Genomic DNA, 25,189 nt, shown 5'->3' with positions numbered 1-25,189 from the left:
TTGAACAAAAATGCCTATGGGATGGGTTGAGGCGCCAGAGCAGAATTGGACAAAACTGCTTCGATTGCGCACATTTGGAGGGTAAATTAAATATATAATTATCAGATTGCGTTATCAGTTAAATTTTTTTATAATCTGGATCATCGGTGTGACATCGCAACTGCCATTATCGTCTGATAATTATCGGTAACCAATATTATCGTGCATCTTTAGTTTTTTTCCATTAACAGGCCTACCGAATAGCAATTTTGGGTGATTTTACCAAATAGACCCACCCCAAAAATGCCAACTTAGATTCTGGCTAATTTTGGTTTTGATTTGGAAAGTTAATGAATTAATGATATGCAAAAAGGTGAATTTGTCAACTGCAAACTGTAAAAAAAAATGGAGAGTTCATCGAATTTTTTCTTGGACACGAACGGACGACTTGTTTCTGCTATGAGCATGACTGATTTAAAATCCTATTCAGAATGTGTTTAGGCCTCCTAAATTGACTCACTCGTTTTTTGGTTCATACGAGGTAATTTCACTGCCCCCTTGATACTCCATTTTACCTCTGCGTGCACTTTACACACAATCTGTGGTTTTTGCGTGCGACGCCGAGAGCGCTTTTTCCCCCCTCTGGCAAGAAGCTTTGAGCGGCGGAAGAATGAGCGAGCAAGCTCATCCACCCTCCAGTAAGCTTTTCCTAACCCCCATTGCCCTCATCTTGGCTATGCCCAAATATTAACAAAGTGCCCATTGTTTAGACTTTTCATTGAGCCAAGAGCCAGTGGAGATTTAGAAATAGGGGAGGAGGCGTATAAAGGCAGAAACAGTTCCCGTAGTTTAATTAAAATAGAGCTGACCTCGTGTTATTTAACTGTTTACATTTCAATATAGCTTGAAGCGATGCTAATAAAATGCAAGACAAGGCAGTTTGACGTGATGCAACGCAATTCTACATGATAATTCAATAAAATTGCAATTTCCCTTGTCATTTCCTGTATGCGGCTAAACCAAAAGGGTGACTTTATTGGTTTTGAACTCACTAGCTGCCATTGACAACTATAGACACCCACTGAATTCAGTGAATGATTGTATTTCATTGCCAATGACTGTAAATCACCAATTTCATGATGATATTATGATATCAGTTCTTTTGACACTATCTGCAATTCCATTGGTTATTCGCAAAATAAAAGTGATACAGGTAGTCCCCGGGTTACAAAAGCGTTCCGTTCCTACGCTTTCTGCGGAAGTCTGATTTAACCCTTTATATACACCAAAATCTCAAAATAACTATCTAAAAAAAAAAAAGTTTGTGGAGTTGTGTGTGAGCGATTTGCTATGAGAATTGTAAATACGTTAGCATTCATAGCATTTAAAGAGAGGACTTTTGTTAGGGTAATTATGCTAATTTAATCTACTAAATTTACATAATCATCAGACTAGATGGACGTTTGAACACCAATGTTTTTGGGTCAAGTGTTTTATTGTTAAAATGTGTGTCGTTTTGAACATAAGTGTACATACTGTATGAGTGTTACAGCTTTACAAACTGTCCTGGTGAATGAAGTCAAAAGTTTCAAAAACCACAATTACCTTGTTTGCTTTGCATTGAAGGCTGGTTTTCGTAACCATCGTGAAGTCTCATCCTGTGAGCTTTTATTAAACAAAGATGGACGCTCAAAATTTTTTGCGTGTAGAGAACGGATCATGTAAATGGGTACGTCACATCCTGTTGTTTATCAAGTCGAAAGAAGGATTTCCATTGCGATCAAAAGACGTCTTGAAAGCGTAAAAACTGAGTGTAGTTTCAAAATTCTGGCATTTCCAAAACCAGTTTTTCATTGAGAAACTTTTCACTTTTACGAATTCCTATAGATAACGTAAACACAGATACAGATACCATATTTGCCAATATGAACAAGTCTGCCACGATTTGATTTCGATTCAATTTATTACGATATTAAGTACGCAATTAACAGTGTTGTTTTTAGCAGCCCTTTTAATATTTGTCTTTGTCATTTGGACAAAAATACTTTTTAGTGTTAGTCATATTTTAGTCATTTCCTAATGTGTTCATTTTCGTCTAGTTCAAGTCGATTAAATCTCCTACGAATTTCATGTAGTTTTAGTCGACAATTACTTAAAATGTTTTCGTTTGTAAAATTCTTAAGCTTTAGTCCAAAAATAAAGGTTTCCAGCAATTTCGAATGAACCTAGACGAGCACATATTGTAGCATCTACAAAGACAACGCCAACTTCGTGACAATAAACACTCAGCAGGAAAAGCAGTATATTATTTTAGATTAAATCCGCCTAGGCAAGGCAAGGCAAATTTATTTATATAGCCCAATTCAACACAAAGCAGTTCAAAGTGCTTTACGTCACATGAAGATCATAAAAATCACATTAAAATCAATAGAACGTAAAAACAAAGACAATCGAAATAGGAAATAAAATTATACATAAAAATCACATTTAATCACTAATAGATTAAAATAAATAAATAAAAAGAAAAAGCCACAAACTGTAAGTAAAAAAAAAAAAAAAAAGTCCAAGCGTTTAAGAGGATGCTTGCCACACTGCAGTTGATGCTGATGCTAACACAAAGAGTTACATTTAGTGTGTAATGATCACTCAGCACAGACCTCTAAATGCTCAAGCAACATTACATATTCTCTCTAGCAAAGATAAGAAAACAAATCTTATCGTGTTTTTCCAAACAAGCAAGACAGAGTGCAGCCTAGCTTTAAACACATTCATAACTCCAGTGAGGCGTGTGAGGTGCTGCACATCTCACCTGAGTGACACGATCCAAACACTGCTAACGATGCAAGCTGACGTACTCCACGACAAAATGTCACACATTGAGAACATGACAAAAACTATGCTAGAACATGACGAAAACTATGTTAGAACATGACGAAAACTATGTTGCATTTTCGTCTCGTTGTCGTCAGATGAAAACTGGGATTTGCTCCAAATGTTCTCCTCTCCCAAGCCACTTTTTTTAGCTCGTCGTCATCATGAAAAAACTGTTCGTCGACGAAATATTTTCATATATTGTCATTGTTGACAAAAACAACAATGATTTAACGCAATCTACTACATTTCACTAAAGGCATAAAAATATACGAAGCAAATTTGACGTTTTGACAATTTCGTAGCTGAAACCATTTTAACAAAGTTTCATATTGATCGATGTTACGCTGCTGAACCGATCGATGTACTAATCTAGATCGCTAATATAATATTTGCTAATCTTACTAGGTCTTCCACAATTCTATTTATTACAATAACCTCTGAATTGTTACGCATCCTATTTTTACACTTGTGCCTGATTGCTAACAGAGTTAATGAAGTACTAATGCAACATAACGAAGGAATGCAGCAACACTGATTGACTGACAACCAGGCCAAGCTCAAATATCCAGCTTTCTAGTAATAGCTGCTCAAACTACAAGCGCTGGCTACCTCATATTCCCCTGGAGGTCTTGGCTGAAGAAAACACACACACTTGCACACACAGACCCTGTGATCCAGTTGCCGAGACCACATTGGGGTGTAAATTCCACCACACAAACAAACAGCTAGTCGTCAGGGAAGAAGTGAGCAAGTGTAGGGCATAATTGAGCTAACACATTTTTGGGTACTGACCAATGTGATACTTGAATCAGACATAAGAGTTGTTAACTCTTGTAGTGCTATTGACAATAATGTGCCTCTTTTCATTCTTCGATGTGAATTTAAATGAGCTTGTCACTAGTAGACGTCCAATCATGGATGTCACGATTGCAGAAATTTAGTTGTCGATGCAGATACCATTGAAATACCATGATCCTCGATACCATTTCGATAACACGGTAAAAATAAACAATAAATCTCATGTACTTAAACGTACACAACAATACTGTGTTCTTATACAGAATAATCGGCATGTATCTTTAAAATATACAAACAATAGAATAAACAAAATAGAATATTGTGCATGTACTCTAGGGTAGCCTTCGGGTATGAAACAATAGAATAAAATACTGTGCATCACGGTCATGTAGCATTCAAATATTAACATAATATATATATATGGCAGAAAACACTAAGGTGACTTAAGTTCTGCTCTGAGACCCCCAATTTGGCCAAATTTCCAAATTGTCCTATATGCATGTGCGAGACATCATTGGAAAGCTTAAAATCTCAACTTTCTGGGGGAAGAAAAATTTTTAACAGGAGGGCATTTCTAAAAAAAAAAAAAAAAAAAAGAAAAAAAATTTTTTTTACACCCAAATCCTAACCGCCCCAACTTGAGGTGAAAGCATAATTGAAGACACCATAATATTAACAAGATATTATCGCGTATTTACCTTGTTTCAATCCAAAAACTCCGTGTAGCATGTCTCACCAAGTGTCGAGACACAGCTGTGAATGGCCACAGCCAGACTTTTTGGGGGATTTTATGGGTGATACACGGTAACATAACAAGGGTCGCGATGCAGAAATTGCGGACATTAAGGAGTGGTTGAGATTTTCTTTTTTAAATATTTACCCTTTTAAACGTTTTTTTTTTCCCTTAAAATGTTCTTTGTTTGGATCGATTATTTATCATCTAAAACAGACATGTCCAAAGTCCGGCCCGGGGGCCAAATGCGGCCCGTGGTCAAATTTCATCCGGCCCCCAGCCTCTGTCATAAAATCAATAACGTCTGGCCCGCACACAGACTTAATAAATTGGTCAGCAGTACTGCTACCAGCATATGAAGTAGCTTACACACTAAATACTGCTCCTCATTTACACACTAAAAGGCACCAGCACTCGAAGCAACATTACCCCGTGTGACCCTACCCTCCCAATTATCTAAAATGGCGACAATCAACAAAAAAAATAAAGTTGACTGCGACGGCCGACGCTTCAAGGATAGGTGGAAATTGAACTACTTCTTCACTAAAATACGCAACAACTGTGTCTGCCTCATTTGCAAAGAGACCGTCGCCATTTTTAAAGAGTTCAATGTGAGGCGATATTACCAAACATGACACGCTGACATGTACGACAAGATTACAGGGAAAATACTAGTGAGAAATTGAAGCAACTTGAAGGTAGTTTAATTTTACAGCAGCAGTATTTCACAAGAGCCCGAGAGTCGAAAGAAAACGCCACAAACGCTAATTGCGAGATCGTTGAAACACAGAATGGCTTGCTAAAACTTGCTTAAATATATTGTTCTATGTAAAGGAAGTCAGCCAAGGTCGGTCCCCCACATTTTTACCACACCAAATCTGGCCCCCTTTGCAAAAGGTTTGGACACCCCTGATCTAAAATATCGGTGAAAATGCGACAGTGACAAAAAAAACAAACAAAAAAAAAAAAAAACAGTTAGGCGATAGTTATGAGGTAGATCTCCGTGACCTATTTGCAGACACTATTTTTTTCATTGTGACGTAATTTGTTTAAAAGTTTAAAATATGCGAGTGAAGAATTTTATAAAGTCGTTTTTTTGTTTTGTTTTTTTACTAAATATTAGACATCAATTAATGATTCAAAGCTAAAAATGACAGACATTTCGAATAATTATAATTACTTACCTTCCTTTTTTTGGCTGGGTTGAAACAAAAGCGTGTGCGCGGTGTCTGTAAATGGGGGTCTCCAGGGTAAAACGGTCAAATTAAAAATAGTTCAGGAGCTTAATGGACCATGAAACTGCTACGGCAGCATAAAGACATATTGTTCTATCAAACAAAACATTTCTTTTGGCTTAAAATACAGCAGTTTGTTTTAAATAGGGGTGCAAGAGCAGAAAATGCTTTTTCAGCCTTGCCTGTGTTTTCTGCCATATATATATTTTGATTTTACTACTAGCACGCGTACGGGGACACAGATTGCAAGCAGACATGGGGAGATTCCCGGGTCACTTCCTCTTCCGTAACCCAAAGTCAACAGGAAGTGACCCAGAAATGCCCTTAAATGCATAGGAAGTGACCCAAAATCAACTGGAAGTGCTGAAAATCAATAGCAAATGAACTGAAATGCCCCAAAATTAAACTCATTGGTTGCCATTCACCGTCATAGGCGTCCAATCCGTTTGAAGAGGGATGGTGGCAGCCAGTGAAGGAATCGGACGTCCACTACTTTTAAACTCAATTCACAGCAGAAGGATTAAAATAGATTTTCTGTTTATTACTTCTATAGTAAAACACTGTTGAATTGTTTCCTGACCCATGTATCGATAATTATTATTGTTGTGAGATAATCGTTATCGTGAGCTTGTATGGCAAATCGTATCGGATCGTAAGATAACTTGTGGTTCAACCCCTAGTGAAAATGCAGGTAACCTGTCAAGCTGCCAACAGTCATAAATCATTGCTCGGAGGCTTTTGTTCATAAAATGATTGGCGAGGAAAGAAGCGGAGCGACTAGCTGAGCAAGTCTGAGATGGATGTTTCTTTGAAAACCATCAATCCCCTCGGTCCCCTCCTCCTTTTCCAATAGTGTCTGTTTACAACGACATTTTTGTGGACATCTGAGGAGCGTTCCACAACCTTCCTTGCTCTGGACGGCGGTATTGACCAACTGTCAAATAATATCATTGCGCTCACTGGGGTTGATGTTGGTGGGCACGACTCCAAATTCTGCGCCTGCTACTAATGAGACCGAAGACAACTTCATCTTTGAGAGTAAAAATGTACAGTTCGGTTTAAAAAGTAAAATTGTTTCCATCACAGCCTTAACATAAATGCCACTAATGTATACAGTATACTTTCACAGACATTTCAGGTCAAGCGTCCTCCAAGGAAAGAATCCGAAGTTGCGGACGAGGTAGAAACGAAGAAGTGGAAACATTGACAAAACAAGCTTGATATTTGTAGAATGTTGTCATGTGTTTTCTGTAAGCATATTTCTGGACATGCTATACGTGTGTTGCCATAATGCTTCCAATATGTGTGAAAGTGACACTTTGACCAGGTTTAGCAGTGCGGTTTACAGTGATCCCTCGCTACTTCGCGCTTCAAACTTCGCGCCCTCAGTCCATCGCGGATTCCCCCCCCCCCCCCCCCCCAATAAAAATAAATAAATAAATACAGATGAGCTGTCCCAAGCCGATCGCGTAGTCTCACTCTCCCTCCCTTCGTCTCCCTGTTCTTTGTTGGTCAGGCAGCTCACTGGAGTTGCTTATTAAAGTTAACGATGATTGACAGACGGTTAAGGTTTGATCTTTCCAGAGACTCGAACCTCAAAGCGCCGCATGTGTCAAACATCGTTTAACTCGTTAAACAGCTGCTGTTGCAACTCATTGTGTGTAAGTGATCAGCTTAAGTGGATTTGAGTGGACTCACTCAATGAAGCATTTTTGTACTTTATTCTTGTTTAAAAATATTTCGGTGGGACAGTAACATGTTTAAAACTTATAATTACAGGACTGTCTCAGATAATTAGAATATTGTGATAAAGTTCTTTACTTTCTGTAATGCAATTAAAAAAACAAAAATGTCATACATTCTGGATTCATTACACATCAACTGAACTATTTCAAGCCTTTTATTATTTTAATATTGCTGAATTTGGCTTACAGCTTAAGAAAACTCAAAAATCCTATCTCAAAATATTAGAATATCATGAAAAAGTATACAAGTAGGCTATTCAACTAATCACCTGAATCATCTAATTAACTCGAAACACCTGCGAGGGTTTCCTGAGCCTTAAAAACACTCAGCTTGGTTCAGTAAACTAAATCACAAGTATGGGGAAGACTGCTGATCTGACTGCTGTCCAGAGGACCATCATTGATACCCTCCATCAGGAGGGTAAGACACAAAAAGAAATTTCTCAAAGAGCAGGCTGTTCACAGAGTGCAGTTTCAAAGCATATCCACAAAAAGTCTGTTGGAAGGGAAAAATGTGGCCGGAAACGCTGCACAACCAAGAGAGATGACCGCAGCCTTAACAAAATTGTGAAGAAGAGCCGCTTCCAGAATTTGGGGGAGCTTCAAAGACAGTGGGCTGAAGCTGGAGTCCAGGTATCAAAAGCCACAGTTCACAGACGTGTCCGGGAAATGGGCTACAATAGCCGTATTCCCATGGTCAAGCCACTTCTGAACTCAAGACAACGGAAGAAGCGTCTGACTTGGGCTATGGAGAAGAAGCACTGGACAGTTGCAGAGTGGTCCAAAGTCCTCTTTTCAGACGAAAGCAAATTTTGCATTTCATTTGGAAGTCAAGGCGCCAGAGTCTGGAGAAAGGCTGGAGAGGAGCAAAATCCAAGTTGCTTGAAATCCAGTGTGAAGTTCCCACAGTCAGCAATGGTTTGGGGAGCCATGTCAGCTGGTGTTGGTCCACTGTGTTTCATCAAGTCCAGAGTAAATGCAACTGTGTACCAAGAGATTTTAGAGCACTACATGCTTCCATCTGCTGAAAAGCTCTATGGAGATGAGGATTTCATTTTCCAGCATGATCTGGCACCTGCCCACAGTGCCAAAACCACCAGTAACTGGTGCACTGACCATGGCATCACTGTCCTTGATTGGCCTGCTAATTCCCCTGACCTGAACCCCATCGAGAATTTGTGGGGTATAGTTAAGAAGAAGATGAAAGACACCAGACCTACAAATGCAAATGAGCTGAAGGCCGCTATCGAAGCATCCTGGGCATCAATAACACCTCAGCAATGCCACAGGCTGATTGCCTCCATGCCACGCCGGATTGATGCAGTAATCCGTGCAAAAGGATTCCCAACCAAGTACTGAGTGCATCAATGGACATTTTCAAATGTTTGATTTAGTTTTGCTGTTATAAAATTATTTTTTTACTTGGTCTGAGGAAGTATTCTAATTTTTTGATATAGGATTTTTGAGGTTTCTTAAGCTGTAAGCCAAAATCAGCAATATTCAAATAATAAAAGGCTTGAAATAGTTCAGTTGATGTGTAATGAATCCAGAATGTATGACATTTTTGTTTTTTTAATTGCATTACAGAAAGTAAAGAACTTTATCACAATATTCTAATTATCTGAGACAGTCCTGTATTACATTTATTAAAATATATATACATAAAAGTTTTTTTAATTATACTTCAGGAAAAAACATGTCTTATATGTATCTCTTTCCAATGCTAAATATGAATAAATACATTGAACACAAATACATTGGGAGGCGGCGCCCACTTCAAGGTTCTTCGAAAAACGAAGGATCACTGTAATTTTTTTCCAAACTACCTACATTGCATTATTGTTTTTGTCAACAACGACGATAATGAAAATATTTTGTTGATGAACAATTTTTTCATGGCGACGATGATCTAAAAATAGCCGCTTAGGAGAATAGAACATAACAAGACGAATGCCAGTTTTTGTCTGACAAGACAACGAGACGAAAATGCGACAGTTTCTGTCTTATGTTTACAATGCGAGACATTTTCATATTGTACGTGAAGTAGGTCAGCTTGCATCGTAGAAGTGTTTGTATCGTGTCACTCATGTGAGATATGCTGCGCCTCAACCTAACTCTTCTCACCAGAGTTTCAAGCTAGGCTAAGCTCCATCTTTCTTGTTTGGACAACCATAATAAGATTTGTTTTCTTATCTTGGCAAGAGAAAATATGCAATGTTGCTTGAGCCTTTAAAGGTCTGTGCTGAGCGATCATGACACACTAAATGTAACTGGTCGCGTTAGCATTAGCATTCACGTTAGCATTAGCATGAACTTTAGCATGGCGAGCATCCTCTTAAACGGCCGGACAACTTTTTCTTTTAGATACAGTGCCCTCCATAATTATTGGTACCCCTGGTTAAGATGTGTTTTTTAGCTTCTAATTTTTTTTTTAATTCAAATAAGATGGGACCTTAATGGAAAAAAAGAGAAAAATCCAACCTTCAATACAAGTGCATTTATTCAGTGGGAAAAAAATCCCACATGAAGAAATAATTATTTGACATCAAATAATGTGTGTCACAATTATTAGCACCCCTGGTGTTAATCTTTGTACAACCCCCTTTTGCGAACAAAACAAAGTCTGGGGACTGAGATGGCCATGGGAGGAGCTTGATTTTGTGTCTGGTGAACCATTTCTGTGTGGATTTGGCCATATGTTTAAGGTCATTGTCTTGCTTAAAGACCCAGTGACGACCCATCTTCAGCTTTTGGGCAGAGGGCAACAGATTTTGATTTAAAATGTCCTGGTATTTCAAAGCATTCATGATGCCATGCACCCTAACAAGGTTCCCAGGGCCTTTGGAAGCGAAACAGCCCCACAGCATCACTGACCCACCCCCATACTTCACAGTGGGTATGAGGTGCTTTTCAGCATGCGCATCTTTTGTGGCACGCTAGACCCACTTAGAGTGTTTGTTGCCAAAAAGCTCAATCTTGGTTTCATCTGACCAAAGCACACGGTCCCAGGCTTCAACTGGGACCAAAAAAATAAATAAATAAATAAATAAAATAAAATAAAAAAAACTTTAATTGTACATTGTTAATTATGTTGTGTGGGCAACACAACGTCATATGTTGCTGAAACAACACAATTAACTATGTACATTTAAAAAATAATAATCAAATAAAAACAAAGAAAACTTTTTTGGGTAACGGATCGGGACTCGGCAGATTCTCAAAATCAGGCGACTTGTACTTGGGTGCAAAAATATGCGATCGGGGCATCCCTAATATGTGCTCGTCTGTCTATATTCATTCAAAAATGTTGCAAACCTCTTCATTTTTGGACTAAAACTTTTGAATTTTACAAAACCAAAATATTTTGATTCACTGTCCACTAAAACTACACAAAGACTAACACATTTTGACATGTCTAAAATATGACTAAGACTAATAAGGATTTTTGTTCAAAAGACAGACTAAAATTAAAAAGGGCTGCCAAAAACAACACTGCTACATTAAATGAAGTGTTAAGAAGACGCTGAAAAGGCAAAAAGGTGATTCCCGTTACGAACGAAAAGTCGCACGCAGGTCAAGCGGAGTTCAAGAAGTGCAAACGGCACATTATCAGATTAGCATGGCCTTGAATTAACTTCTTAATGGAGCAGGTATGTGAGGCCTGTGTCAGTGTGTTACATCACCAGCAATGAGTAAAGCCATTTGGGAAAAATGATCAATTAATCATAGTGACCACACGTTTGGGACCTATTTCCAAGGCTCACATTAGCTAGTTTTTCCATTTGCGTGACAGTAAAATTAAAAAAAGAAAGATGAGGTACTTCCAAGACACTTTTCAAGGTGTTACATTGGTTGAGTATATTAGTATTAGAGTTAATAATGTTTTCTACACTTTGTGTGATAGTTAGGAATAGGTTAAGCCACAGGTGTCAAACTCGCATCTCAGGGGCTAGATCAGGGCTGCCAGATCATTTTATGTGGCCCGTGAAAGTCAATCATGTTCACTGACTTAAGGGTTTTTTTTGTTTTGTTTTGTTAAGATAAAGTTTATGTCATCAGATAAAGAGCTGCAGGCATCTGATATTTTCAGTTTTGAATAAAAAATATAAGCAATAGCACGATAATATTTACTTAATGTAAATAATAAATAATTAAAGACAATTTAAAAAATAAAAATAAAAAATACATTATTTGCTATTCAGAGCCTCAAAAAAGGATTTGGACAATCTTCAACACTGGTAATTAACGATTAATCAACAATCAAAGCAGTTTTGATTTATTTGTTAATCCATTATTTATCAATTAGTTCAATAATAGCGTTAGCCCTACATGGCTCTCTGAAGGAAACCATGACTACAATACGGTACGTGACAAAGATGGGTATGGCACCCTTGAGTTAAAGACAGAGTAGCCAAATAATGTACTCAAGTGAGAGTAGCGTTACTTCAAGATAGTATTACTCAAGTAAAAGTAAACGCAGTCTTCGCAAAAAAAATCATCAAGTACAAAAAGTATTTGTGAAAAGAATACACAAGTAATGAGTAAATGCTTACAATGTCAGATTTTTTCTTAAACAATGGTATTGTTTTCCTCGCTACAACATCATGTACTAGTATATTTACATGTGTAGTATTATATTATACTACTCCCGATTGATTATTTTTCAGTCACCTAATTTTGAAAATCTGCTGATACTGGGAAAAAAAGTCTTTTTTTAAATTTCTTATATGAACAAAAGTTCCAAACATGTTACAATACTATGCTGTTTACAATATTTCCTCTTCTGCTTCTTCCATGATTGATGCGGATTATAAAACATATATATTAGACATGTGCCGATTACAGGTTTCAAGGTATACCGTGGTATGAAAACGTCAAGGTTTCAAAACCGCAAAAACTTTCTGCCATACCGGTCCTACGGTGTTAGCCATTTTTATGTCCCAAAAATGCTGGGAGAAATCCCTCGCTTGCACCTGCAAGGCTCAACCCTCCCCCACCGGTTGTTGCTCAGTGTCAGTGAGTCAGCTGTGCTACATGATGGCTGGAGAAGGTGAAACTCAACTTTTTCCCCCTCCATCGAAGAAAACAAAATCGCTGGTATGGGAATACTTTGGGGACAGAAAAGTTAAGAGACGACGTCGGCTTAGAGGAGTACAATGTAAACATGATATGAGTCATACACACAGGCTTTTTATGGAAAATAATTCAATTATTTTTGTTATGATGGTAATAATGTTGAGCTGTGGCTGTGGGTTTTGGCTCACCTAAAGAATTTATTTTAATTTTATTTAGAATATTTTGTTATTTTTTATTTTAATTCAACATTATACTTATGTTCCAATTTGCTAATATGTTTGGGGGGAAAAATCCTGTTGAATGGATACTTTTGTTTTTTTAAACCCAGACATCTCAAAGTAACACATTTTCGAGCTGTAATTGCAATAATTAATTGTAATTGTGATATTTTGGCTTAAGGTTATCATACCATCAGAATGATATATATATATTTTTTTGTTTCTTTTGGCAATGCCATTGTATTTACTGATTATTTAGTTACTTTTTAGCCCTTAAAAATATATATAGTTTTTTCAAATTTCAAAAAAATTCTGATCTCCGAATCCACCCCGCTACCCTTGGTTATCAGGCCCCCCACGGTGTCAACCGGAAATACAACTAGATAACGATACCACCAACATATTCATAGTTAGGTAGAGTAGGCATTTAATGTATTTCTTGTTGTTGTTTGTGCTTCTTCTGTCTCTCTCTCTCTCCCCCTTTTCTTCTGTTCTCCCCAACCCTTCCTGATCCCTGCTTTCTCCTAATAAACGAGGTACGTTGAATGATCACAGTGGATGTACGTCATGTGATACATTAAAACTGCTCAGATCAATCGGACACTCACATCTCTGTGTCAAGCCGCTGAACAAGACAAGACAAAAAAAAAATCATATCCTCTGAAAAACGGCCCAATTTCCGATCACGTGATCGGATCGAGGACATCCCTATACTGTACTATAACCTGACCTTACATGACCATATTAGACCAAAACAAAAAAACACATAAATCATTGAATTCACACTAGAAAAATTTACAGAAATGAAACTTCACCCCTCCAAAGTATTTCAGTTCCCTCTAGTGGAGAAAACATTTCCTACCATGGAATTCAAACGATCATAGAGTATCTCCAGTTTTCCGTGGTTTATCGGCAGCGGTGGTTTTAGCGGTGGGGCCACAGGGGCACAGGCCACACCTCTAATTTGAATGGCCCCTGAAGTGACCCCGTTTCCATTTTAGCACAAAGCATGGCAATCGGTGAATCCTTCTTTTCTGAAGTGAGAATGAGAGAATGAGATAATGTTGTTTCTAGAGTATGCTAAATAAAAATGCTGCTTTTCGTGTTTAAGATAGCTTTTAAAAAAGTGATTAAAATTATTGTGCCATGTAATGTATTCTTACTTGCACACAGTATGATTAAATGATTACAAACTTTAGTGATTCATCTTTTTTTGACAGTGTCAATCAAATATGTTTTATTGCCACATGTAGGAAAATCTGCATATTGCCCTGTTGATCAAAACAAACACTGAACAAAGATGGTAGTGACACTTGGCCGCTGAGGGTTACATGTGACCCCTTCCTGGCGTCCATTTCAGAAAAATCCTAGAACCGCAACTGTCTATCGACACCAAATAAAAACGGGTAGATAAGTTGAAATCCACGCTTATTGTTGCGACATCTCATTGGTGAAACTGGTAGTGACAATATGTTCATCTTAGACAAAAATTAACTCTAATATAGAGGAAAAAATCTACGGACTCTAGTGTAGCCCAAAGTAGCTACAAAACAAGCTTCCTCTTTACAGAATGTTGTAATAGTGTTTCTTCTTCACAAATCTTCTCAAGTAAAAGTAAAAAGTATGGCGTTGTAAAGCTACTCGTAGAATTAAGTAAATGTGACTGAGTAATTTTAACGCGTTTCTGTTTAAAGGCAAAAACAGGCACACGTTTTCCAAAGACATAGATAATTTGCTGTTGTAAAATGGTTCTCAAATTGTAACACAGATCAAGTTTTCTCAATTTGCACGCGCCTTCTACTATAATCTATTCTGCCTCAAGATAAAACACCTCCAACAAAATCAATAGTGATCAAAATCTTTGATTAGTCTATCATGTCTTTCCTCGGGCTAGACAGGTCATCGATTCATTTGACTGGATTGCTTACTTGGATTTTTTTCCTTTGCAGTCAGCGCAGCCAGACGAGTAACTTTTTACAACCTCTTTAACGACTATTCATCCTTGCAAGCAATTTCCAACTTTATTTTCCGCTAAGAAACAGACAATCATTATCACATTATCTAGTGATTTACACCCCCCCCACACACACACACACAAAATATGAGCGCGTAGACAGTATTCCTTTGCCGTCTAGTTTAGTCCGACGCAGCACAATGAGTTGAAAAGAGTGGGCGTGAGCCGTGTAATAACAAGAACTCTTTTCCCGAGAGCGAAGATACCAAAACAAGACCTGCGTTGGGCACATTGAGCGCCCGTCGTCGGAAGCCAAAGCACAGCTGGGAATGCCGCTTCCACCGCCGCTACTGCTGAGGAGTAATAATTATAGCTTCAAGTCAATTAAACAGCAATACATCACAGAAATCAATGTTGCCAAATTTTAGTCAAGGCTTTATCTAACTTGTGTTGGAGGTGGCAAAAAATATGAATGACGTCATCGATTCATCGATGTCAACTCTACTATCTTCACATTAGCTTCGATGACTAAAAAATGCAATTAAGTTTTTTTACCCAATTGGAGGGGAAAAAAAAAAAAAAAAAAAAAAAAAGATTTTCCACTATATCACAAGGACGTTCACAATAGATGCTTTCCGGAAAAAAAAAAAACCCAAAAAAACTGCAACGTACGTGTACCTTTACTCGGGCTGCCATGATTAATCGACTAATAATCAGTTAACAAATTAATCGACAATTGTTTTATGCTGGCCTTAATTTTAACCTTAAAGTTGTTATGTACTGTATGTTTGTGCTCATTATAGAATTATTAACTAACAGAAGAAAAAATATAGTAAATATCTTTTTTTGCATTTGATATTATATATTTTAAATATTGTTTAATAAAATGTTAAAAAATGAAGTAAATATTGTCTTATGGTTATTATTATTTTTTAAATATTTCAAACAAAAAATGATTTAATAATTTGAATTTTAAAAAAAAAAACGTAAATATTCTCTGGTTTAAAAAAAAAACACAAAATAATAATTAAAAAAAAAAAAAAAAAAAAAAAAGGTCAATAAACTCCAGTAATCCGATTGGAAAAAACTTTGAATCAAATTTTGCTGCTTCGAGTATTCGTGTAATTAGAGTGGCATTGTAATGGTTTGTTTTGAAAGTGTTCGCATTTAGTTTTATTGATTTGGGTGGATACACTGCAACAGTGAATATGACATAACTCATTTAACATGGTTGATTCAAGCAGCTCCCTGTCAAGACCAGTATAAGGTACATTTTTGTTTGAGCTAATATGTTTTTTTTTTTTTAATTGGTAAATTTAGCAGTTTTTCTTTTCTTTTTTTTTCTTTTTTTTTTTTTTTAATGGAGGGGAGGTGTTTGAGCGATTTGTTAAAAGCATTGTAAAAAAAAAAAAAAAAAAAAAAAAAGTTTTAAAGTTTGCATATTTTAGCATTTAAGATATCGGACTTTTGTTATGCAAGTTAGCCAATTGTTCTTTTGTTGTACTTAGATACTCATTTATTTATTTATTTTTATACCGATTGAGGCTAAGCGCAGGCATTTTGATTTATTTTTAAATGAAATTGCAATTCTGCATAATTTGAAGAAATATTAGGGAATTTTATTTTGAATTTGCATTTAATGCTCTTTTGGAAGTGCAATCTCCTAAAATTAATACTGCAACGCATTAAATTTCCCAAATCCGATTACTCAATTATTCAAACTAACTAGTCGATAGAGTAACTTGACTACTAAAATAATCGATAGCTGCAGCCCTAATACAAATAGTTACACTATATTTACTAAAAATTATTATTAATCATATTTCTTTAATAATTCAAAAATACAAACTGCTTTTGCGTTGGACAACATATAAACAGATAAAGTTACATAATATTTATAGTCCAATTTTTCCCGATGGATAGTTTTTGGCTTTAATGCACATTTACAGCTAAAATGTTAAGCCTCGAGTAATATAACTGTATACATAATGTGATTTTTACATGCTCAATTAGTCGACTAATCCCAAAAATAATTGGTGATTAGACAACTATTAAAAATAATTGTTAGTAGCAAGCCTAACCACGAGAACAACACAGTGTGTGTACCCTCACAAGGACAAATTAGCTTTGTGACTGTGTGATCTCTGGTCATTAGGATCACTCAATGGTGCACTTGTAGACATCCAACCCCCCCCCATCCTCAAATACACCAACCACCAAATGAGGCAATGTATAGAAAGTGAATGCACCCCTGTTATCATTTTCTGGCATGGTCTATTGAAACAACTATTTTTCATTATTGCGGTGAATAAACAAAAAAATGGAAATTGTTGAGTTGACTTGGCACTGACCAGGTGAAACTTCGCACACCTTTGTGTTCTCAACAAAGTGGGGCAATGCGTGGGTAGGGTCACTTATCTGAAGGGCGGGCCAGCACAAGGCTTGAAAGAAATTCTAAAAACAAATAAAACGTCAAATGACGCTTATAAAACCATAAACGCTACATTTTTATGATTTATCCAACCATTTACACTCCTATAACGGGTACTTTTTCAACCGGTAGTCATGCAAACTTTTAACTAAAGTCATGTTTTTCCCATCACAGAAATTCAAATTACCATCAAATTAAAAGTTCTAACAGTTGCATTTGATCTCAGAGTAATTATTTAATAAACCTTTAGGCGAGAAAGTGAAGCTTTGATAGTGAATAAATGCTTTCTGCAAGCAAAATTGCCTTTAGCTATGCCGCACACTGTTTAGGATCAAACGTTCATTTCTATATATCGGCGTAGCCCAACTGGGCGGGGTTGATTTTCTAATTGGAAACATTCCACCAACTCCAAGTTCTAACACCACCCGGCAAGGACTGTCCCGCGAATGAGACACTCTCCCTTTATTTTAGAGGGAAAGAAGATGCTTAATTGAATGATAACATTTAAAATATCACGGTTTGTATTCAGGTTAGCAACCTGAGGTTAGCAGGCGAAATGAAAGCTAGCAAGCACTAATATCACATACCAATCACCTCGTGTAGCTCGTAGTCATCTTTGTTGATGGACCACGGTTGGGAAGTCAGGTCCTCCGACATGGCTGAGGTATATGCCATTCGACACCGTCGAAGGAAAAGTGTCGGCTCCACAGGCCGGGCGTTTAAATGAAAAAGTCCCAAGTAATCCAAGGAGCGGCAACAAGGGCGACACTTTCCCTTCTTTGCGAATCCTGCAGCACTCCTCCTGTCATTCCCAAAGTTTGACACAAGGTTCGCGGCCCCGCCTACCGCATTCCTCCTCGGCAAATGTGGACTCCTCCGGCGGCCATGTTGGTTGTGGTCATTCTACGGCTTCCTGTTCCCGACGACTACTACCGGCATTGAGGAAATAAATGAACACAAGGTGACGCCAGATGATTGACAGTTCAGAGAACAATACGTAATTCTTTGTAATAAGTAACGTTCAAAGAATGCTACATTTAAGGACTGATAAGATGCGAGAATCAAGCCTGGAGTCTGCCACACTTTCAATGGAGGTAACACGATTGAAGCCGAACCGGCAGTTCGAAGACAGGGCAAACTTGCTGTCAATAAAGAGGCGTTAACATCAGTTCTGATTGGTCAATCCCTCACGATGACGCACTGTGATTGGATGTTGATTAATGTCGCAGAGGAAGTGGTTCATCTCTTGTTAAATGGCGACACCACTGGTGGTTGGTGGGGGGGGAAAAAACATGTTAGATTTGCAATAATACCACACATGGTGGACGGTTTGCATTGTTTTATAACAATTCATTTAGGCAGATTTTTTTTTTCCCTCTTCCTTAAAGTTACCTGGAAATCAATTTACCCAACATATGTTTAATTTAGAATTTCATTAACCTCTCCTTGTCAAAATGGATTGGACGTCTAGCCAATGTTAAATGATAGCCCTGTAAGAGTTAAATATTTGTACATTATAGGGTTAATAATTTTAAAAATATATTTTCTACATGGTTAAAATTCCACCAGTTCTTTACTTTTATAATTAAAATCAAAATCAAATTTATTTATATAGCCCTTTACAAAAACCTGAGGTCCTCAAAGTGCTTTACAACAAAACACAATATAGAACATGATAAATAAAAGGCAAGAAAGTACTATACAATAAAGTTGAGGGGGGGAGGGTCGACGTAAAAGTCCTCACAACATACATAAAATCTGAACACATTAAAAACCTCAAAAAAAAAAAAAAAATAAAATAAAAATTAAAAACAAACTATATATTATGTAAAAAAAAAAAAAAAAAAAAAAAGTTAAGAAATCCACCACAGTTAAGGTTTGGGATACATTTTTATATGCTAAATTCAAATTAAAATTCAGTCCTATTCATCGTATAGAGTAAATGGTTACTTTGTTTTAAATTGAAACCAATAATAATATCCAGTATGTATATTATAAATATGGGATATACCTAAAGGAAAATTCTTGGCCCAAACCGAATGTTGGAAACACTTGTGTCGACTGTAGTTCACAAAAACAAGAAGCTATTCTGTTTTTGCCCAAACTAGTACCTATAGCTATTTACAAGGCCATTGCAATCTCTCATACTCCTTAAAATAAGACTCTGCCTTTTCTAGTACAACAAGTGGAATCGATCAAGTTCTACTGGTGACAAAGCCGAGCGAGGCGACTGGCAGAGGGGGTGTAGAAGTCATGTAAAAAACGACAAAAAGAGGAAGTGGTCGTACCATAAAATTATTGTACTAAACCACAGCAAATACACATTAATAATTCATTAGTATGCATTTAAATACTACTTTATTTGTATACTGCTCACTTGATTAAACTACTCTCACATGCACGGGCTCAAATGCACTGTACTCAATGTGACATCAATGGAAAGCAACTTTGGAATGTGCGTTAAGCAGCGATGAAGTAAATTTATTTTCCTTTATTTAATAATTTATTTATTTCTGCAATACCTCAAAATACTTCCAAACCCTGGACATGTTGGCTGTGTATGGCTGTGGCATGTAGTTTTGCTTTTTACTGTGTTTTGATGATGTCATCACAAGAGGACTACGGTTCGTCGCACTTTTCGGTGGTAAACTTTTGGTCCATTACCCGAAAACCGAAAATGCAATTTTGAGCTTTTTCGGCGCCGAATTTTCAGTCACATCTCTAAAATATATGTATAAAATTTGCTGTAAAAGAGACCATATACAAATACAACATGAAAAATAAAGCTCTGGCTGTAAAAATATGCAGTCAAATGTGGAAGTGGGCTGCTTCCACATTAACACTTCCTTTTCTGCAGTAATCTCATGCAGACAATGAAATAGGAAGAGCAGAGTAACTTCAGAATATTTGCGGCTTTCGATGTTTACAATAAAAATGAAAAAAATATACTGTCTTTCACAGTAACTATAAATCACATTTGAAAGGACATAAAACTACTGTATATTTCATCGTTCAACATTTTCTTTACAGCTGTAATGATATAAAAGCACCTTTAAAAACACATTGAAAACTGTTACAACTATGGCAGTGAAAGCGCTTTGGCCAGCCGTTCCCAAAACCAGTTTTTTGTGTACGGATTTGTGTAGTCGCACACAGTTAGGAAGCTGAGGATCCTCGGGAACTGTTTTGTCATAGACTTGTAAACAACGGGAATGAGTCGTTTATGCCGAGCTCCTGTAACAGCAGAAGGATGCACAAAATCTAAGAACAAACAAAAAATGCTAAAAAATATTGAATGAAGTCAAATATGCCACAAAAAAAGGTGTTCACCAGGAGACAGGCTGAGAGCAAACTTGGTTTGGAAGTCACAGGCGTCACTTTCGAGGTACTCATCGGAGATCACAACCACCACCCTCTTACACCTGCAAGTACAAGCGCCAATGTGAAAACCAAAAGGGGAAAAAAAATGTATCCGGTACTAGTTATGTCGCATTTTGATCTTACCTCTTCTCAATAAGCTCACTGGTGATGGTCCACACGCACGATCCGGGCAGGACGTTGCGATCAAAAACGCATAGCTTCAGCTTGTAATCCGTTTGCTCCAGCTCCCAGATCATTTCGTGCACGAATGAAATGTCGCTTTTGCAGTAGCAAATGAAGGCGTCGAACAACTCGGGGGAACCTTGACACAAAGAACACGAGTTTTAATGAATAGTAAAGGAATGAAGGTTTAAAAAGTGTTTATTGACTGACCGTTGGGATCATCTTCGAGGGTGAGGCCGGCCCTTTCGGGGGTAAGAGGGGCGCAGCTGTCCACCTCCTGGACCTGCAAGGGTCGCACGGCCATCTTCTTTACACTCTCCTGATACTTCTTCACGTCCTCCTCTGAGGAAATATACATTTAATCAGTTAGGAAGCAAAAAAAGTACAAATACTTTTTTCAGTTACCCTTACTATCGGTTGGTTAGGCAATGATCCATTTAAAGGACATAAAGAGTTGTAGTTAAAAGATGTAATGTTAGTGTGAGTTATAAAAAATTGATATTCACACCACTCTTAATGTTTTCGTTTTGTAAAATTTGAAAAATTTGTTTAACCAGTACGTCGCCATTGTTGTTGCCGGCAATGCACTCTGAGCAGTGACGTCGCTGGGCAGCGCTGCTGTAGTTTCACAGTGTCACTCGTTAGATACATAAACATCTCGTCGGTTCTGCCCTTCCAATTTGAACCTGAGCGGAAAAGTGATTAGCAGGACAGCACTGTCGATATTTCACAAAACGAGCAGCAAAAGCGATTAAATGAAGGTCTCCGGTGGGATTCGAACCCGCGTTTCCCCTGCGATGGACAAGCGCATGGACCACAGGACTAGGGACTACTTCTGCGTGACGTTGGCATCGAGATTTTCCTAATAAAGCAATCACAAACCACATGCATTGTTTGTCCGTGCGGTAAAACCTGAACGGGAAACACAACTGAAAAGAAAGTGCGGGTAGCTTGACCACGGAATTAGAAAATGCCGCTCACTTCAGACAGCAAGCAGACACCACTAACATAGGGATTGCGTTAAAAAGGTATATTGAACACACACACACACACACAAAATGCGATAGCGAAAAGGGAGACACAAAAGGGGTCCGTGACAGTAGGTCGGGATAAATTAAAGAACAAAAACAACCCCCCCGAAGGAAAACCGCAGCGAGAGGCAGACAACTGCAAAAACAAGGCAATGATGCAACTAGCATTGAGCGGATACAATCTGTCAAATGGCAGCAAGTCAATATCTTGGCAAGCCGCTTCGGATTGATCTAAAGACACTTCTGATGAGCTGGAATTGGATGCAGGTACGACGTTAGGAACTCATCCCACAGCTATGTAACAAAACAATCTGACCAGCTGCAGAATGTGGCAAAATCATGCCAGTCACCATACTAGCTTCGCTTGCTAGCTAGCACAGCTATACTCCCAGTCAATCTCAACAGCGTCATCACCCCCAGTGTGCATTGCGCGCGCAAAACATGGCGCCCTCCGTAGGTCAAAACATATACTAAATATGATATATTTTTAAATTAATGGCAATAATATATACAGTGGGGCAAATAAGTATTTAGTCAAGCACCAATTGTGCAAGTTCTCCTACTTGAAAAGATTAGAGAGGCCTGTAATTGTCAACATGGGTAAACCTCAACCATGAGAGACAGAATGTGGGGGAAAAAAAAAACAAAATCACATTGTTTGATTTTTGAAGAATTTCCAAATTAGAGTGGAAAATAAGTATTTGGTCACCTACAAACAAGCAAGATTTCTGGCTGTCAAAGAGGTCTAACTTCTTTTAACGAGGTCTAACGAGGCTTCACTCGTTACCTGCATTAATGGCACCTGTTTTAACTCATTATCGGTATAAAAGACACCTGTCCACAACCTCAGTCAGTCACACGCCAAACTCCACCATGGCCAAGACCATGGCCAAGTTGTCGAAGGACACCAGAGACAAAATTGTTGATCTGCACCAGGCTTGGAAGACTGAATCTGCAATAGGTAAAACGCTTGGTGAAGAGAAATCAACTGTGGGAGCAATTATAAGAAAATGGAAGACATACAAGATCACTGATAATCTCCCTCGATCTGGGGCTCCATGCAAGGTCTCACCCCGTGGCGTCAAAATGATAAAAACAACGGTGAGCAAAAATCCCAGAACCACACGGGGGGACCCAGTGAATGACCTACATACGAGAGCTGGGACCACAGTAACAAAGGCTACTATCAGTAACACAATGCGCCGCAGGGACTCAAATCCTGCACTGCCAGACGTGTCCCCCTGCTGAAGAAAGTACACGTCCAGGCCCGTCTGTGGTTCGCTAGAGAGCATTTGGATGATCCAGAAGAGGACTAGGACTAATATTTTCAAGTGTGAGAATATGCACAAATAGTGGTTGACTTAATACTTATTTGCCCCACCGTATGTGTCTAATAACATACTTTAGCAAAAGAGAACAATTGTGGCTTATTAGAGCCTACAAGTCTTTAAGTCCGAGGGTCCCTTTAAATAATATCGTCATCTAATGGATATGGCCCTTCATCAAAAAGAATAATTTTCGATCGCATGATCGGAAATCTGTCCCGAAATGTGAGATTTTTTTGTGGGGAGGATCGGGTGAAAAAGATCATGTTTATAAGTATTATTAATTTAATCATTTTCATCTATAATGATTACAAAGCAACATAATAATACTAACAAAGATGTTGTCACTAGAAACAAACAAACAAAAAAACTTTTTTGCTAGCTATCGCATGAAGCTAACAGTAAAATAGCATAATGCAAGAGTGATAATGCCTAAAGTATGAAAATATTTTAGTAGGGATGTCCCGATCCGATCACACGATCGCGCCATTTTTCAGAGCCTTCGTGAAGCCCCCCAACAGAAGCAAATTTACATAAAAATGATGTCAATTGATTATGCTACGTTTGTGCTTGTTGATGCTGTAAAAAGTTTTGTTTGTTCTTCTATCGTTTTTTAGATATTTACAATTCTTTTATAGGTCAATCTGAGGTCAACAAGCCCCTGATTTTGATTAAAAATGGCTAAAAATGGTGTCAGTCATTTACACTTCCTTTGCGATGGCTTGTGCAGTAAAGAATTTCGTTTCTGCTGCTATCGTTTTTGCTATTTCAGTTTCACCAATGAGTCATTGCAACAATAACCACATGACTTCATTATACCAATCAGAGTTAACAATAAGTGTTCTCCACTAGAGGGCGCTCATGCTCGTTGGACGGGTGCCGTTTCAGTGTTATGGTCTGAATTTGATGATTTTTGTCATTTTTTTGGCCTAATATTGTAATGTAATAGGTTATTCTACAGTATTATAATAATCGTTCATATGGATGAGGCGATGTGCTGAGAAAAAAAAATTAAATCAGACATTGTAAACAGTTACAATGTTTCTCAATACTTGAGTATTCTTTTCAACGAATACTTTTTTACTTGTACTTGAGTAAATTTTGGGATGACTTACTGGCGTGACATTATCTAGAAGTAACGCTTCTCTTACTTGAGTAAAATTATCAGCTACTCTACCCACCTCTGGACATAACTGACCGTTCAATGTTTACAAAGTAAAATAGCACTGAAAGATGAACAATCAGTATACAGTAGTTTACAATACGCGCATGCGCAAGCGAGGTTTCGATTTGAAACAGGAAGTGACTGCCACAGATGGATACAAACTTCATAAAAATGTACCCATGAGAGGACGAAGATCCTCCACGACGTCGTTTCTCTCCAATTTCTCCAAGATGGACAACAAGCTGCCCACAGTAGCCTCGGAGGAGGCCGCCTGCCAGTCGTCCAACACCCGCAAAATGGGGTTGGGTGCCGTCTGGTAGTTGATGATTTCCAGGTAAGAGAAGCCCATAGCCTCGGCCACCATCGTCCAGTCGGCGGCCACCACGGTTTTCGGGTTCAGGTAAAGACCCAGTTTCCTCCTCACCGTCATGTTGAGGGCGACCAGAGGGACGGTGGATAGGTCCTCCTTCAGCGCGCTTGCCATGTTCTTTTCAACTTTTTCCTACGGCTTGCACAACTACCTGATGGGAAGTGCGTCACGTGATACGTGGGCGGAACGGCAGAGCTGCAATCTTTCTGCGTCAGTCACGCAAAAAAAAGTGTGAGACACTTTCAAAATTAGGCCAAAATATGTTCGTTTTCACGAACAGGATTTTTATTATTGGTTGCAGTTAGTTGAAAATGTATTTTTTAATGTATTAACGTTCATTGTTTATGAATAATACATTATCATTTATTGTAATAAATCAAAATGATGTAAATCCCCAAAATGGCATCTTGAACGTATCAATTTATGCGTTTATGAATATAAATTTAAATAGAAGACATTTGATTAAACTGCCAAACTTACGTAATTAGACTATTAGTATTTTTCATATAGATGAAATGTTAATACTATTCTCTGAACAAATTAAAATAATCAAATTCCCAGACATTAACATTTTAAATAAATTAGGGCTGTCAAACGATTGAAATTTTTAATCGAGTTAATTACAGCTTAAAAATTATTTTAATCGTAATTAATCGCAATTCAAACCATCTATAAAATATGCCGTATTTTTCTGTAAATTATTGTTGGAATG

At 37.7% G+C, this 25,189-nt stretch overlaps 2 protein-coding genes across 4 annotated transcripts in view; both read right to left on the bottom strand.

Annotated features, from left to right (window-relative positions):
* oxsr1b (oxidative stress responsive kinase 1b) overlaps positions 1–19,235 on the bottom strand; it is a 67,415-nt gene extending 48,180 nt beyond the window's left edge. The window contains exon 1 of one of the 2 annotated variants that reach the window (XM_057823805.1): positions 17,638–19,235. Coding sequence is in view for 1 of the 2 variants with exons in the window: in XM_057823804.1 (XP_057679787.1) it covers positions 17,631–17,718 (88 nt within the window). In the remaining variant the exon portion in view is untranslated. Of the gene's footprint in view, positions 1–17,630 lie in introns of both variants that reach the window. The other variant, XM_057823804.1, reaches the window with a different exon arrangement.
* Positions 19,236–19,384: 149 nt separating this feature from the next.
* myd88 (MYD88 innate immune signal transduction adaptor) lies at positions 19,385–24,660 on the bottom strand. Of its 2 annotated transcripts, none has more exons than XM_057823808.1 (5): positions 24,285–24,660; positions 20,797–20,928; positions 20,548–20,725; positions 20,374–20,465; positions 19,385–20,304 (listed from the first exon to the last, which is right to left on the bottom strand). In XM_057823808.1, exons 1-5 carry the CDS (start codon positions 24,589–24,591, stop codon positions 20,123–20,125), a joined length of 891 nt encoding a protein of 296 aa, XP_057679791.1. In that variant the 5' UTR covers positions 24,592–24,660; the 3' UTR covers positions 19,385–20,122. The 2 variants fall into 2 exon arrangements, with proteins under 2 accessions (XP_057679791.1, XP_057679792.1); XM_057823809.1 differs by having other exon boundaries at positions 19,385–20,277; positions 24,285–24,656.
* Positions 24,661–25,189: the final 529 nt, after the last annotated feature.

This window comes from Corythoichthys intestinalis, chromosome 20 (genome assembly GCF_030265065.1).
Source record: "Corythoichthys intestinalis isolate RoL2023-P3 chromosome 20, ASM3026506v1, whole genome shotgun sequence".
NCBI classification, from domain to species: Eukaryota; Metazoa; Chordata; class Actinopteri; order Syngnathiformes; family Syngnathidae; genus Corythoichthys; species Corythoichthys intestinalis.
The sequence above is the reverse complement of the archived record's forward strand: the minus strand, read 5'-3'. Positions and strand labels throughout refer to the sequence as shown.